The sequence below is a fragment of the Odocoileus virginianus genome, chromosome 27 (genome assembly GCF_023699985.2).
Source record: "Odocoileus virginianus isolate 20LAN1187 ecotype Illinois chromosome 27, Ovbor_1.2, whole genome shotgun sequence".
NCBI lineage: Eukaryota > Metazoa > Chordata > Mammalia > Artiodactyla > Cervidae > Odocoileus > Odocoileus virginianus.
The window spans coordinates 12,211,077-12,226,809 of record NC_069700.1 but is presented as its reverse complement, the minus strand read 5'-3'; the positions used below and the strand labels follow the sequence as shown (position 1 = coordinate 12,226,809).

The 15,733-nt window shown below is 42.0% G+C and overlaps 1 protein-coding gene across 2 annotated transcripts in view; it reads left to right on the top strand.

The window, feature by feature from the left end:
- The window catches only part of MBOAT1 (membrane bound O-acyltransferase domain containing 1), a 107,965-nt gene extending 92,678 nt beyond the window's left edge, over positions 1–15,287 (top strand). For both annotated transcript variants that reach the window (XM_070456200.1, XM_070456201.1), the window contains exons 10-13: positions 700–764; positions 2,646–2,778; positions 5,190–5,341; positions 13,986–15,287. In XM_070456200.1, coding sequence (XP_070312301.1) covers positions 700–764; positions 2,646–2,778; positions 5,190–5,341; positions 13,986–14,112 — 477 coding nt within the window. In that variant the 3' untranslated portion in view covers positions 14,113–15,287. The remainder of the gene's footprint in view (positions 1–699; positions 765–2,645; positions 2,779–5,189; positions 5,342–13,985) is intronic.
- The last annotated feature ends 446 nt before the right edge of the window (positions 15,288–15,733 follow it).

Genomic DNA, 15,733 nt, shown 5'->3' with positions numbered 1-15,733 from the left:
TTCTTAAATGTTTGCTATGTGCTTTCTACACCCAGCCTTTATTAATTTTTTTTTTTTTTGGAATTAGGAAACCCAATTTATGACTTATTTTGGAATCTTTCTGCATGGTTGACCTACCTGCGTCATGCCGGCGGGGTGATATTTTCTTGTTTTCTTTTCTGTATTGTGACTCCTTCATGCGTGAAATCTCCTTACTATTCTAGATACAATTGGAAGCATTTGAACCTGTGTAGCTCTTTGCAGAATAACTGCACCAGACTGACCTAGTTTACAGCTGGCCCCAGAGTGAAACGATGAGAATTGAATTCAAGGTGTCTCCGGAAGGGCCCTAAATTCACAGGATGAAGCTTTTCCTGTGGCAAATCCCATTTTAGAGGGTTTAGTTTTAAAATTCAGATGACTTGGGTTTTGTGTTTAACCAGAATGGAAGGAAAACCCACAAAACATTCTTTCGGTCATCCTATAATTTGAAAATAGATTTTGAGAGAAATTGAGACTCTGCGAGCCAAGTTTTAGTTGCAAAGGAAATCTTGTGAAGCCCATAAAGTCTGACTGTGTACACTGGAGCAGCTGAGCTGCCCCTGAGTCAGCCACCGTGGAAATAGCACATCTAGCCTGCCGCCAGGGAAATTCTGGGGAGGACTTTCCGTTTCTGGGGATATTTAAAGCTAATGATAGGTGTTATTTTCTCCTTTCTAGACTGCCACAAGTTTCAAAATGTATGTAGAGAACTGGAATATTCAGACAGCTACTTGGCTAAAGCGGTAAGGAAAACCAAAATGACCTTGTTACTCATGGCACTGGGATATGTTTAGATGGGCAGCATTAGATGAACAGCCTTAGTCTGCTGGGTCGTGTCAGCTGGCACTTTTGTTTGGTTTTAACATCTATGCTGTGTCAACAAAAAAGCAGGAATAATTTGAGAAGGTCACAATGTAGTATATTTATTTCACTGTACCAAATACTTGCTAATGCCATTCCTGTGTACCAGGTACTCATTTAATCCTCATGGCAGTCCCATGAAGTGTTGGTACTTCTTATCTCCATTTTACAGATGAGGAAAGTGAGGCACAGAGGGTTTGTGTAACTTGCCCAAAGTCACACAGCTAAGGAGTAATAAGCATGAGCCCAGGACATCTCCAGAGCCAGGCTCTTAACCTCTGTGATACGCTGCTGCTTACCTAGAGGAGAGTCCATTGCTCAGATGTCAAGGAGGGGCAGTGTCAGCATCACGTCACGGAAGACTGCTGTGTATTTTATCTATAGCATTGAAAACTTTATGGTACCCCCCACATGTTGATGCTTTTTAACTTTCTATTTTTGGTATTTCTCTGTCTTTTTGTTTTTCCACCCATTCCAAAATTAGAAATATTACTGCTTATGGGACTAATGACATGCTATCCTCGAAGCAACAGACACTAGCTCATGAATATTCCTATTAGTGCAGAGAGAGTATAAAAATATTAAACTGTCAGTTCTACTGTTTTTGATAAGTAGCATTTTTCATCTTGTTAAAACATTGGGGTCAGAGACAGTGTATAACAGTTCTACCAGAGTAAACTCATGCAATTAATCTAAACATGCACGTTTTGAAAATTTGCCCTTAAGGTATTGCTATTAATTTTGTGAATCATTTTAGCATAAACCTCTATTTCTGTGTATTGAATGACCCCAATGTATTGAGAATCCTATAGTCTCTGCTAGGAGCTTGTTCTCCATAAACATTTTTTATGTGAACAGATATAAAAAATAAATTTTTTTAAAAGTCATTTTAGAAAACGGAATATTTCATTCATACATGAAGATACAGAGAGGTAAGAAATAAACATCCATGAAAAGTACCGCTCGTTTAAGAAGAAATATCACACGTGGAATTCCATCCTTGTTTCTTTCCTCAAATGCATTCCCTCTCTTCCCATAAAGAGAAAGCCATGATCCTTTGGTTTTAACTCTGTTACTTTTGACTGTTGGGATTTATTTTTCATCTGGGCTGTCTCATTTAGGAAGCCATAAAGTTGCTCCCCAGGGTACCACTGTCAATCTTTAGACTGGATTTGGGAGGAAGTCCCCTGTCACTTCATTTTAACAAACTACCAGGAAGCCGGAGCTCTCCAGGGTATTTCCTGGCAGTTCCTGGATTCTCATAACGCCCTCACTCTTGAAGGCAAATTCATGGATTGGAATCCGATGGACACCGAGACCTGAAAAGTCTGCAGTATTTTGTTGTTGTTGTTGGAGGTGGCATTGGGCCCAGTGTGGAAAGTAAATTATTTCCACTAAATGAGGACACTTATCTGGTTCTAAAAGTTTTTAAAGCCAATGGCACTTTCCAGTCTGCAAGATCCCCTCGAGAAGGAAATGGCAACCCACTCCAGTATTCTTTCCTGGGAAATCCCATGGATAAAGGAGCTTGGCGGGCTATAGTCCTTGGGGTCACAAGAGAGTCAGACACGACTCTTAGTGTTTAAGAAAACTAGAGTTCAAGGCTGCTTGGACTACACTGCAAGTCGCTGACGAGGGTTAGGCAGAATTGCCATCAATGGATCATCAAGTGATCTCTGCATGATTGGATCCAAACAGATGCAGGTGTCGTGAAAATTCCTGATATGTCTGACCTGAGGCTCATTGTACCTTCTTGTCTCCAGCGTGTGCTACGAGCGGGTTCCCTGGTACCCCACAGTGCTGACCTTCATCCTGTCTGCATTATGGCACGGTGTCTACCCTGGGTACTACTTCACTTTCTTAACTGGAATCCTTGTCACTCTAGCAGCCAGAACGGTAAGCTTCCTTCGGTTATGGGGTGTTCTCCTTAGTAATCAGATGCCTGTGTGTGTGTTGTCTTTTAGGTCCCAGCAGGTTGGGGACCATGGTGGGAGTGATGTTTTGAGAAATCAACAGAAGGCTTCCCATTAGAGAAATATTTCAGTATATAGGAACTTATGGTCATAAAATGGTTAACTGTTTTATTTTCATATTACTTACAGGGAGTGTTTGCAAAACTAGAGGACTCTTAGGAACAATGTTTAGTACCTTAAGAGATGAAAATATTTTTAATCATTAAATGCTACTAATTACAGGTGACTAACATTATCCATAGAGGAGGGGGAAATGACAGCCCACTCCAGTGTTCTTGCCCAGAGAATCCCGTGGACAGAGGAGCCTGGTGGGCTGCTGTCCACAGGGTCACACAGAGTCGGACATGACTGAAGCGACTTAGCATGCATAGCATCGCATCATTATTCATTCATGGAGATTCCATAAAACTTTGTTTTGCTTATACTATACATAATGTCTCTTCATAATCCTACACATAAAAATAATTTGATCTCTGAGCAACTGTAAAAATTGCAGCCACAGGAACTGTTCTCTTAAAGATTTCTCTAATCTCTCATGTTTAATCCAATTAAATTAAGTTTGTGTAAAGTCCTTTGTGAGTTTTATAAATTCAGTTCTCTAGGTTTTAGGAGTAGCCTTCAGTTTGTCCTAGACTGTTCCTATGATTTGCTGGGTGCAGAGCAAGAACAATGACAGAATTTTTTAAAAAAATGACTGTCCTCAAAAATGAGGTGAACATGTACAAAAGTAATTACAAGTCTGTGTATTCTGTCAGATACAGAGCTTTGCATTTTATTTCATTTCAGTACTTGATACTGATTCAGGTACCAAGAACTTTCAATGAGATTTGTTGAGCTGGTATTTTAGATGTGGGTTTAGGAGCCCTAACAAAGCTATTCATTGATTCTTTCACTTTTTAAAAATATGTTTATTGAGTGCCTCCTACATGCCAAGTGCTGTGATGGTTACTGGAGGAAAAAATGAAGAACAGAAAGGGTATGGTCCCTATTCCTGGTCTGCCGCTGAGTATAGAGACATAACATCTATTATAAACGGGAAACAGCTCATATAAATGCATCACATCTTCCTGTTTGTTCAGTGGAGAAAGTGGGTAGAGTAGGATTTCTTTCCCATTTCTTTTAGCTGCTGACTCACTGTTGAATTCATCTGTTCAGTTAATATTTCAGGAGCCCTTTTATATGTTAGTAGGTGCTGGGCTACTGCAGTGAACAAGAGTTCTTCACCCATGGAGTTTTTATCAGGTTGGCCAAAAAGTTCACTCGTGTTTCTCCTTAAGCACTTGTAGAAAAATTTGTATGAAACTTTTTAGCTGACCCAATATTTTATTTATATAAATGTTTGTTGTGTGAACATAGGTAATTGATTATTCTGATTAGCACAGTTTAAAGTTTCATAGCAACCCAGTTCAGTATTGTTGCCTGGGAAATCCCATGGACAGAGGAGCCTGGCTGGGCTACAGTCTTAATAAAATCTCTTACATGCTTCTCAGTACTGCCCATGGATGGACCTCCAGCCTCTGTCTAGAGGATCTTAGAGCCAAGGAAGAGTCCTTACCCTCCTAGGCAGCCCTGGGATGCCTTTCCTGCTTTGGGGCTGACCTGCCTTTAAACCAGCCATTGTTTCAACTCTGTCTTTGGTTCTGGCATCTGGAAATCGGGTGTCTTTCTGGAAACAACTCTGTGTCCAAAGACCTACAAATCCTTTGACACCCAGCATTTTTCATCTCGAAGAGTTTTGTTTCCTTGTCTGTAAAATGGGCATAATGATGCTTACATGATAGATTTGTTGGGAGAATCAAAGATGATACCCATAAAGAATTTGCACAGGCTTGGCACGCTGTAAGCACTCAATAAATGGTAGCTCTCATTATGACACTATTATATTATCACCATTATTCAAGTAAGAAAGACAGTGTTACAAAGTTTCCCATAATTAAAATTGTGTCAGATTAGTATTTACTGACATAGAAAAAAGTTCATGCTATGTTGCTAAGTGAAAAAACAGGCTAACCATCTAGTGATGCCATTGGAAATATAAGTATGAATATGTATGAATAGAAGAGAGACTTGAAAACATTTTTCAACAATGCTTTTCTCTGGGAGATGTTAAAAAAAAATCTGACTGCTTAGTTCTTTAAACATTTTTCCACAGTGAATGGATGTGTACTTTTTAAAAATAACAAGAAAAACTATAATGGTATTTTTGGTTGAAAATAGAACCCAGATGGTTTGGTAGTTTTTATCTCCTGTGTTCCTGAGGTGAACTACCTGCATGCATGGAATAAAAGTGTTTATTTTTTGCACCCCGCCCCCCACGACTTCCTTGGCGAGCAGGTGAGGAAAAACTACAGACATTACTTCCTTTCTTCAAAAGCCCTCAAGGTTGCTTATGACATAGTCACCTGGGCTGCTACTCAGCTGGCCGTCTCTTACACGGTGGCCCCCTTCGTTATGCTGGCTGTGGAACCCACCATCAGCTTGTACAAGTAAGTTTCCCTTGTTCCCGACTGCTCTGTAGAAAACTCGTCTGGTAACCTCGGTGTTTGACTTAGGAGCTGGTAAACTGAATCAGCCAGTACTGACAGTTTCTATGTACAGTCTCGAAGGGAAAATGTCTAGAGAAGGCTTTAGGAGGAAGGATGCCAACAAATGGTAACGCAGATGGAGCAGAGTGCCCCTTGAGCCATTCCTAATATAAGTAAGGGATGCTTATGGTAGTGAATCCCTACGGGATGTGTCTGGATTACGAGCTCAGAGGGTGAGTTCACTGCCCTTACCTCTTTTTCCTGGGGTTAGGCTCTTTTGGAGGCCTTGGGGCACCCCAAGAGGGACAGAAGCAGGCAGGAGCTGGATTCACCCCACAGACGAGGCCTTTAGGGAAAAGGTGTCAGGCCCTTGTATTCAAACACCAGCCCTCCAGCTGAACCGCAAACCTCCTCTTGATTACTTTTATTGTTTCACTCCTCTGTTGAATTAGTCATATTTCTCTACTCTCAGAGAAATGGTTGTGTGACCTCTGGCAAGTTATTAACCTCTTTTACCTGTGTTTTCTCAACTGTAAAATGAAAGTAAGAATAGAATTCATCTCAAAACATCTCATTCAGGATTGAATGAGGCAGACATACAAAGAACCCAGCCCAGTGTTGGACGCTGTAGTCTGTGCTCGGTAAATACTGACTTGTATTGTTTACTGATTTGCAGGGACTTCTGTAGGTTGTTTGGGCCATAGCTACAGTCAGAAAAGTGGCTTGGAAGTAGACATGCAAACGTGCCTTACTGTACATCAGAGACTGGATACACTGGTTAGGAGTGATCAAAGATACTCTCACTGCTCAGTATAGGTATCAGAGTCTAGAGGTAGGATTTTTTTTTTTTTCCTTTTCAGGTTGAAGTCTGTTTCTATAATTCCAGTTAGGTCATAGGAGTTAATGTCCAGATAACATGGAAGTTGAACTGGTTTATATACAGCTTTATCTAGACAAGGGATGCCAGATTAGTGGAAAAAGAATTATAATCTTCAGCCAAAAAACCCCTCAGTTCAGCTGCTGCAGAGATAGGAGCCATGAGCTGTCGCGCCTGTACGAGGCTCCCTGTTCCCAGAGGTACGTGCCCCCCCCGAGGCTGCACCATCTTGGTTTTACCGTCTATGCCCTCTCCCTCCGAGCAGCGCTACAAGCTCACAGCTCCATTTTCCTTTCCCTTTCCCAGTACCCTCCAGCCAGCATTTGCCCTTTATTATCTTGTACATTTTAACACTCTCTGAAGCAGCCTTTAAGTCCAGCTGAGCTGTCCTCCTGGGCTTAGGTGCTAATTGTCTTTGTTAGTGATCTGGTTACAAAAAGTCTCATAGGTTTTGAGGTGTCTGCTTGTAACTTGTAACCCTCAGTCCTTTTGCCCCTTTTCTCTGGAGAGCGGAAAGAGGAGAGAGCTGCTCCTGAGGAGACGACCTTTTATAAAGAAGTGGAACCGTGAAATGAACAAGGAGTTATGTTAAACAGGTGTTTTTTTTTTTTTTATTAACAGGCGTTGAGACACATTGATTTGCATTCCTCAATCAGATGGCTGAGGGTTCCCCCAGTGTTTGGAAAATCTAAGTCACTATGCAGATAAAGAAACAGGAACTGGAGAGGCGAAACATCCCCACCCCAGCCCTGGTATTTTAAGTACATGATATTGCTAGATGCAATATTATTTTTCCAGGAATATGTGTGTCATATTATAGCAGAAGTGCCTGTATTTAACTCAATATCATTTAATCGATCCCTGGGTCTGAAAGATGCTCTGAAGAAGGGCAGCTCACTTCAGTATTCTTGCCTGGAGAACCCCATGGACAGAAGAGCCTGGCAGGCTGAGGCCATAGGTTTGCACAGCCACAGCAACTTGGCACAGCACGGCATGCTAGGCACCGCTCTAGAAGCTGGGACTGGGATGGTGAGCAGAAGAAGATAGAACTCATTCCTTCGTCCATGGAGGAGATAGCTTGATCACTTCTAAGTGATAGGAAATAATCGACAGATTTATAAATACCCACGAAGATCAGACCCTTGAATGAATGGTACAAAGATTTTGTACCATGTACATGGTGCATGTAACAGGAATCCGACTCTTGAGAGAAAGCAGCATTGAGCTTTCTTTCCTGGAGGCTGCAAACCCTGGGAGCAGCACAGATAGGCTCCACTGTAAGAGGAAGAAACCCTGAGAAAAACATGAGCGTGGGGCGACTGTAGAACCAATCCAAGGTCGAGCAGTGAGCTGAGGAGAGAGAATGGTAGGTGTCACTATCCCTGTTTATTATTTATGGCCATGGAGGCTCAGAGAGGGTGAGTAATTTAACAGATGTCACACAGCAAAACCCAAGTTTCACTTGCAAAGTTTGTTTTCTTTTAAACAGCAAGAGCAGGAGTGCAGTCACTAAAAATTTCTATAAGACAAATACTTTGGAAGAATGTTATCACTTGGGAGTCACACACCAGTGGTGATTTGTTTGTGATCACATGCATTTAACCAACTAAGTATGCTAAATTCTGCATTTAGGCAGGAGCTTTAGGGAAAGAAATCATTATCAGTCCAGATCACTCTCAGGAGATTTCCATTTGTTTTTAAAAACAATCTAATTTACTTAAAACTCACACAGACCTCTGTTTAGAGTGAAATTGACATTTGTGTCACTTTGTCAGTTTCAAGTATTTCAGCCTAAGTGGTGTGTTGTTTTCCTCTCTGCTTATGTATACTATTTAAATCCCTACCTAGGTCAGCTCTCTCCAGGAGAAGCTTCTACAGTGATGGAAATGCCATCCAGTAGGTTGGCCGTCAGCACATGTGGCCACTGAGCTTTTGAAATGTGTCTAGTGTGACTGAGAAACAGTTTTCAACTTAATCTAATTTTAATTAATTTGAATTTTAACAGCTGCATGCCTGTTGCCAATGGCTATTATAGATTGCCTCTCAGAAGTGTTTTTAAAACAATTCTTTTTCAGAAACTCTTAGGAGACTCTCTGAATCTGGCCGAAGAAATTAATGGAGATGGGTCTGGCCAGATCTGTTCCTCTCTAGTGGGTAATTTCAGTAACTGGAGATGATTGGCAGTCGTATGCAAATCCACTTCTCAGGGTACCCTTCCTTGATTGACATTTAAGTGTCAGACGGGCTTTGTTTTTCTGTCTTGTCACTTTTCAATCTGTAGTGACTAAAAATCCTGCTTTAAATTTCTTAGTCTACTTTTTTCCCTTGTAGTTGTGAGACCCAGTGAACATCTGAATGTATTATGAAAGAACTTGTGTTTCCAAAAACATGGCAGAGTAGAAGGATTTGAGCTCACTTCCTCTCAGGAAATCACAAAACTCACACCTAAGTGCTGAACAGCCATCGACCAAAAAGACTGGAGCCTACCCCAAATGATATTATATATTCAAAGAGAAAAAAGAAGCCACACAAGACGGTAGGAGGGGTGCTTTCACAGCACAGTCAAATCCTCTCTCCACCAGGAGGGCAGCCCATAGACTGGAAAAGAATGAAATCACAGCGGTTCTCTCACAAGATCGGGTCCTGAGCCCCACATCACGCTCCCCAGCATAGAGGAGGGACCCCAGAGCATCTGGCCTTGGAGGTCAGCGGGGCTTGAGTACAGGACTGGGCGAGACAGAGTCCACTCTTGAAGGGCACAGACAGGGTTTTGTACACACTGGGAGCCAGCCCAGAGTCGTCAACTCCATAGGGGCTGGGGCTGGACCTATGGGTCCTGGAGGATCTGCTGTGGAGACAGGGGTTGGCTGGGGCCCATTGGGGGAGGGGTAAGGACAGTGGTGGCAGCCATTTTTGCATCAAGACCGGCTCTAACCAACAGCCTACAGCTCCAGTGCTGGAATGCCTCAGACGGAACAATCCGCAGGAACACAGCCCCACCCAGAGGTCACCTGGTCCTTGTGTTAGTCGCTTAGTTGTCCGACTCTTTGTAAGTCCATGGACTGTAGCCCGCCAAGGTTAGAGTTGCTCTGTCCATGGGATTCTCCAGGCAACAATACTGGAGTGGGTGGCCATTCCCTTGTCCAGGGGATCTTCATGACCCAGGGATGTAACCCCAGTCTCCTGAACTGCAGGCAGATTCTTTACCGTCTCAGCCACAAAACCACCTCTAAAGACACCCCTTGACACAATCCTGACCAATGCCAGAACACCTGACCTGCCTCCTGAGAAACCTGTGTGCAGGTCAAGAAGCAATGGTTAGAACCAGACGTGGAACAACAGACTGGTTCCCAACTGGGAGAGGAGCATGTCAAGACTTTATATTGTCACCCTGCTTATTTAACTTCGATCAGGGGACATCATGTGAAATACCAGGCTGGGTGAACTACAAGCTGGAATCTAGGTTGCTGGGAGAAATATCAATAACCTCAGATATGCAGATGATACCACTTATGGCAGAAAGCAAGGAGGAACTAAACAGCCTGTTGATGAAAGTGAAAGTGGAGACTGAAAAAGCTGGCTTAAAACTCAGCATTCAAAAAACGAAGATCATGGCATCTGGTCCCATCACTTCATGGCAAATAGATGGGGAAACAATGGAAACAGTAACAGACTTTATTGTCTTTGGCTCCAAAATCACTGCAGATGGTGACTGCAGCCATGAAATTAAGACACTCACTCCTTGGAAGAAAAGCTATGACTAACCTAGACAGCATATTAAAAAGCAGAGACATCACTTTGCTAACAAAGGTCCACATAGTCAAAGCTATGGTTTTTCCAGTAGTCATGTATGGATGTGAGAGTTGGACTATAAAGAAAGCTGAGCACTAAAGAACTGATACTTTTAAACTGTAGTGCTAGAGAAGACTCCTGAGAGTCCCTTGGACTTCAAGGAGATCCAACCAGTCCATCCTAAAGGAAATCAGTCCTGAATATTCATTGGAAGGACTGATGTTGAAGCTGAAGCTCCAGTACTTTGGCCACCTGATGCGAAGAATTGACTCATTGGGAAAGACCCTGATGCTGGGAAGGATTGAAGGCAGGAGGAGAAGGGGATGCCAGAGGATGCCATGCAATGATGAGTTGTATGGCATCCCTGACCTGATGGACATGGAAGCCTGGCGTGCTGCCGTCCACGGGGTCACAAAGAGTCGCACACAACTGAACTGAACTGACAAGATCCTGACCACCTGAATGACAAGACCCACCTCCTGGTGGGCAGGCACCAGTCCCAGCCACAAGGAAACCTGCACAAACCTCAGGACCAATGTCAGCCACTAGAGGGCAGACATGTGAAGCAAGAGAAGCTACGATCCTGAGGCCTAAAGCTAAGGAAAGAAAGACAAACGAAATTCAAAGTTAGTAGAAGGAAAGAAATAGATCAGAGCAGAAGTAGATTTTTTCCATTATTCATCTCTAACTAAAAGCTTTTTTAAGAATGTAGACAAGATTGATAAATGTTGGCCAGACTCATCAAGAATAAAAGGGAGAGAACTCAAATCAATAAAATCAGTAATGAAAAAGAAGTTAAACTGACACCACAGAAATATAAAGGATCTTAAAAGACTACTAAAAACAACTATATGCCATGGACAACCTAGAAGAAATGGCTAAATTCTTAGAAAGGTACAACCTTCCAAGACTGAACCAGGAAGAAATAGAACAGACCTGTTCAATTTCAGGTGCTAAAGTTGAAACTGATTAAAAATCTTCCAACAAATAAAAGTTCAGGACCAGATGACTTCACAGGCAAACTCTATCAAATATTTAGAGAGGAGTTAACACCAATCCTCTGAAACTCTTCCAAAAAATTGCAGAGGAAGGAACCCTAATATGTATTGCAGCACTGTTTACAATAGCCAAGACACGGAAGCAACCTAAATGTCCATCAACAGATGAATGGATAAAGATGATGTGGTGTATATATATATATACAGTTGGTCCCCTGGAGGAGGGCATGACAGCCCACTCCAGTGTTCTTGCCTGGAGAATCCCCATGGACAGAGGAGCCTGGTGGACTATAGTCCACGGGGTTGCAGAGAGTCAGACATGACGAGCAACTAAGCACATTACTCAACCATAAAGAGGATGGAATAATGCCATTTGCAGTGACATGGATAGACCTAGAGATTGTCATACTAACTGAAATAAGCCAGACGAAGGCAAATACCATATCACCCACATGTGGAATCTGATTTTTAAAAAATGATACAAATGAACTCATGGACTTATTATGAAGTCAAAATAGACTTACAGATACTGAAAACACACTTATGGTTACCAGAGGGGAAATGTGGGGGTATGGAGGATAAATCAGGGGCTTGGGGTTAACATACACACACTACTATATATAAGATAGGTAACCAACCAGGACCTGCTGTTTGGCACAAGGAACTCTACACAATATTCTCTGATAAGCTATATAAGGACAGAATAAGAATGAATATATGTATAACTGAATCACTTTTTCACACATTTGAAACTAACACATTGTAAATCAACTATAATACAATAAAAGAAGAAAAAGAATGAAATTGTCTTCGTTCAGGCTTCTGTGACTAAATTCTATAGGCTGGGTGACTTAAACAACAGACTGTTTTTTGTTTTTTTTTTTTTTTTCCTTTGCAGTGGTGGAAGTTGGGAAGGTCAAGATCAAGGTGCCAGCAGATTTGGTTTCCAATGAGAGCTCTTTCAGGCTTGCAGAAGTCTGCCTTCTTGCTGTGTCCTCACATAGCAGAGAGAGACTGATGGAGGCAGGGACAGAGAAAAAGATGAGTTGAGGGACAGTGAGAAGGACAGAGAGATAGCTCACACTCTGATTTCCCGTTATTTTCTAATAAACGCACTAATACTGTCCTGGGGATCCCACCCTCATGGCCTCTTCTAAACCAAATCACTCCTAAGGCTACTTCTTCCAATACCATCACATTGGAAATCAGGGTTTCAACGTATGTATTCGAGGAGGACAGAAATATTTAGACTAGAGCAGAACACTTCCCTGAAACCATTTTCAAAAGCAAAGTCTCCTACGTTGTCTTTAACTAGATAACGCTTACTAAATTCAGTGTATAAGAATGTTAGAATTTGTGTAGGAGTTTTTGTAGATAGCAGACTCCATGAGAGTAGAACTATGCCCTATTCATCTGTATATCTGGATACTTACTTTAGTGCTAGAACACTATATAAATGTTAACTGAGTTCTTCCATAATAAAAAAAGATGAAGGGTTCTTTAACACTGGAGAGAAGTATGGAGTGTCAGAATAGGTTACTAAACCTTCCTGGGAGGTTGAAAAGAAAATTTTTAACCCCTTGACTTCCAGAATATTTGATTGTAATCTAACATAACTGCTCCAGGGTAGATTTGATCACATGTAAATGATTCAGGCAAAAGGCAAAAACAAAGTCTGTTTTAGGAGAGCAGCTTTGGAAGCTGGAATTCCCTATGCTTTGGATGTGCCTATGAGAATCCCAGTCTATACTTGCAGAGCTGTTTTTCACGCTCAATAATGTCCTGGTTTAAATAGTAAATCAGATGACCACTCACCTGTGGTTCTTCACCCCTCTGCTGGCTAAATTGCTACTACTTTGTCTGCACTGGTCTTTTCCATTCCCAAAAGAAGGGGTGTAGTCTTTGTCTTTTTGTAGATTCCAGTTTAATCCTTCCTACATTCTAGGTGGGCTTCCTAGGTGGCTCAGTGGTAAAGAATCCCCTGTGATGTAGGAGGTATGGGTTTGATTCCTGGGTCGGGAAGATCCCTGGAGGAGGAAATGGCAACCCACTCCAGTATTCTTGCCTGAAAAACTCCATGGACAGAGGAGCCTGGTGGGCTACAGTCCCTGGGGTCACAAGGATGACTGAGCAGCGGCGTGTGCACACGCTCAGTACATACTTACTGAAAGAAGAAAAGGTATGCTTGCTTCTGCTGGAGCTCTTGACTATTCTGTAGACCTGACCTTATGATCACAGAAGCTGGGGAATGAGATGTAAAGACCCCTTAACATTATTTTCTTCTGCTTTTCAAAAAGCATTGGAGAAGCTCTAAGTTCAGTTTTTCCAAAGGAATATATAGCAATCATATAAAAGCTGTTCCTAATTACTTCATTCATTGATGTGTACAGATTTACTGAACATCTATACTGTGCCCAGTACCACACTTAGGCTGTAAGTCCACAAACCTCAAAAGCAAAATATGTTCTAGTTTGGATGAAAATTATTGAGTCATGGGGTAGGCTTTTGAAATCTGGACTCTTGGGGCTCATGTCTACAAGAACCCTTGACACTTAGTGGAGCCCATTGGCTAAAGTGTCAGTTGCTTTTGTGTTTGGGGAATATAGGGTAAGGCTTGAATTTGAATTCCATGCACCCTTATACTTTTAATATGGTGAGTTTCTAGCTGTGGGGTTAATGCTCTTGATCTGCTTATAACATCAGTGGGATAGTACCATGTGTCTGTCTGCAGATAGGCTGGTTGGTTTGCTCTGCCCAACTCTGAGGTTTTGGTCCATCCTTGGCCCACTCACCCACTGCAGGGAGTTATCTATGGAGTAGATCAAGGCAAGCCCGAGGGTGGTTAGGTCTGCTGGTGCCAAAGGATGATGTACTTGCTTCATGTGACATTTCCCTTGTATATCCTCATTTGAAATACAGTGTGTATGTTTCTTCCTAGGTCTATGTACTTTTACTTACACATCATCAGTCTCCTGATCATTCTATTCCTGCCAATCAAATCACAAGCTCATAATCAAAGGCGGCCTCAGACTCTGAACTCTGTTAATAAGAAAAAAATGGATTGATACCTCCACCAAAAAAAAAAAAAAAAAATGCTGAACACTCAAGACTGCAAATCATTGGACAAAGACTCCAGAGTTCTCCAGTGACTTAGAGGCGATGTTTACATGCATTTTTTTTTCTTGTTTTTGTTTTTCATGTGCAGGGAGTATTTTTGTAAGCCTTTTTGTACCATTAAATCAGCCATGCCCAGTTGATTTAATATTTTATAGGACATTTGAGTGGCATGGAGGTATGTGGGGAAAGTGCCAGAACGTGCAGAGACAGTGCATTCTGGGCATCTGGGCTTTTGTTTCTCTGGCATGATCTCCAGCCCCTGAAATCTGAATATTGGAAACCTGAGTGTCTGCTCCTAAAGTGAGAAGGGGAAGCTGAGATGACTTGTCTTCCATAATACACCCAAGATGGCTGTGCCTTGGGAAGCCCCCAGTCCTTTGACTGGTGACATTACTGTTCTCAAACACATTAACTACACTCAGAAGACTTCCGGGGAGGGACTGTGTGAAGGGAGGCCTACAGAATACTGAAAAGTCGATGAGCCAAGATCACCAACCGTGGATGGACACCTGTATGGACTTGAAGTCAGGCATGTGCCCTGAAGGCGGCTGTGTCCCCACCCCCCCAACGAGGGATGTAACCCTTCTTTCTTCTGCAATGAGCCAAGATTGAAAATCAGCAAGTCTCCTGTCCAGGTACAAAGAGGTCTCAGAGGGGTTACTGTTCCCCATTGCACAAGTACATGCCTTCCACTTGCCCACACGTGGTCCTGAGAAAACACCCAAATTTCACACTATGAAGGCAGGAGGATACCTTTTTATAATTTTTTAAAAAATAAAGTTACATTGAAGTTTGGGAAGAAGAGGCAGACATTTCTCTTCTCTTCCCTCACATCTTGGGAGTGTTCATGATCATGGCCATGGTGTTCACTTGGGCTGGTTTCCATTTTTCAGTTTCATAGCTGATTAAATTTGACATTATTTGAGTTGAATCATCCTGCCTGAAAGCGGAAATTGAAAAACGGTTTTCTTTCCTGCCTTTGTCATGAATGTGCTGTGGCTCCTTTGGGAAACTTCTATGGGGTGATATTCTATGTGGGAAAAGGAAATGTGGTATTAAATGCTATGGAAAATAACAATAATGACAATAAAATATGCTATCGTGTTGTATTTTCAATCAAAAACCTTGGGAGGAGAGGACTTGTTCAAATAAGAGAGTAAAAAGTTAGTTTCTTACTAAATGAATACTGTGTTTCTATATAAAGGAAATATTTCTGAAAAGCATTGCTTATTGTGTCAGTAGCATCTTGCCATTCTGAAGCACATGTGTGCATTTTGTGTGTGTTAACAAATGTGTACAAACTTAAAGGTCTTACTTGCTTAAAATTTGAGCATGGTGTGCTCAATTTATACTTTATGTCAGGTGCTTGGATGGTTTTGGTTTTTGGTTGGATTTCTGATCTTCATCCCCCTAAGTGCAGATAGGATTAACTTCCTTTTACAGATGAGGAAAGAGAGTCAGGAAGATGGTTGCTAACTGCCCCACAGTCACAGACTTCCTGGTTGAGCTAAGATTGGAATTCACGGTGGTCCCAGGAAGGCTGCTGGCCATGGGATCTTCCCATGCTGG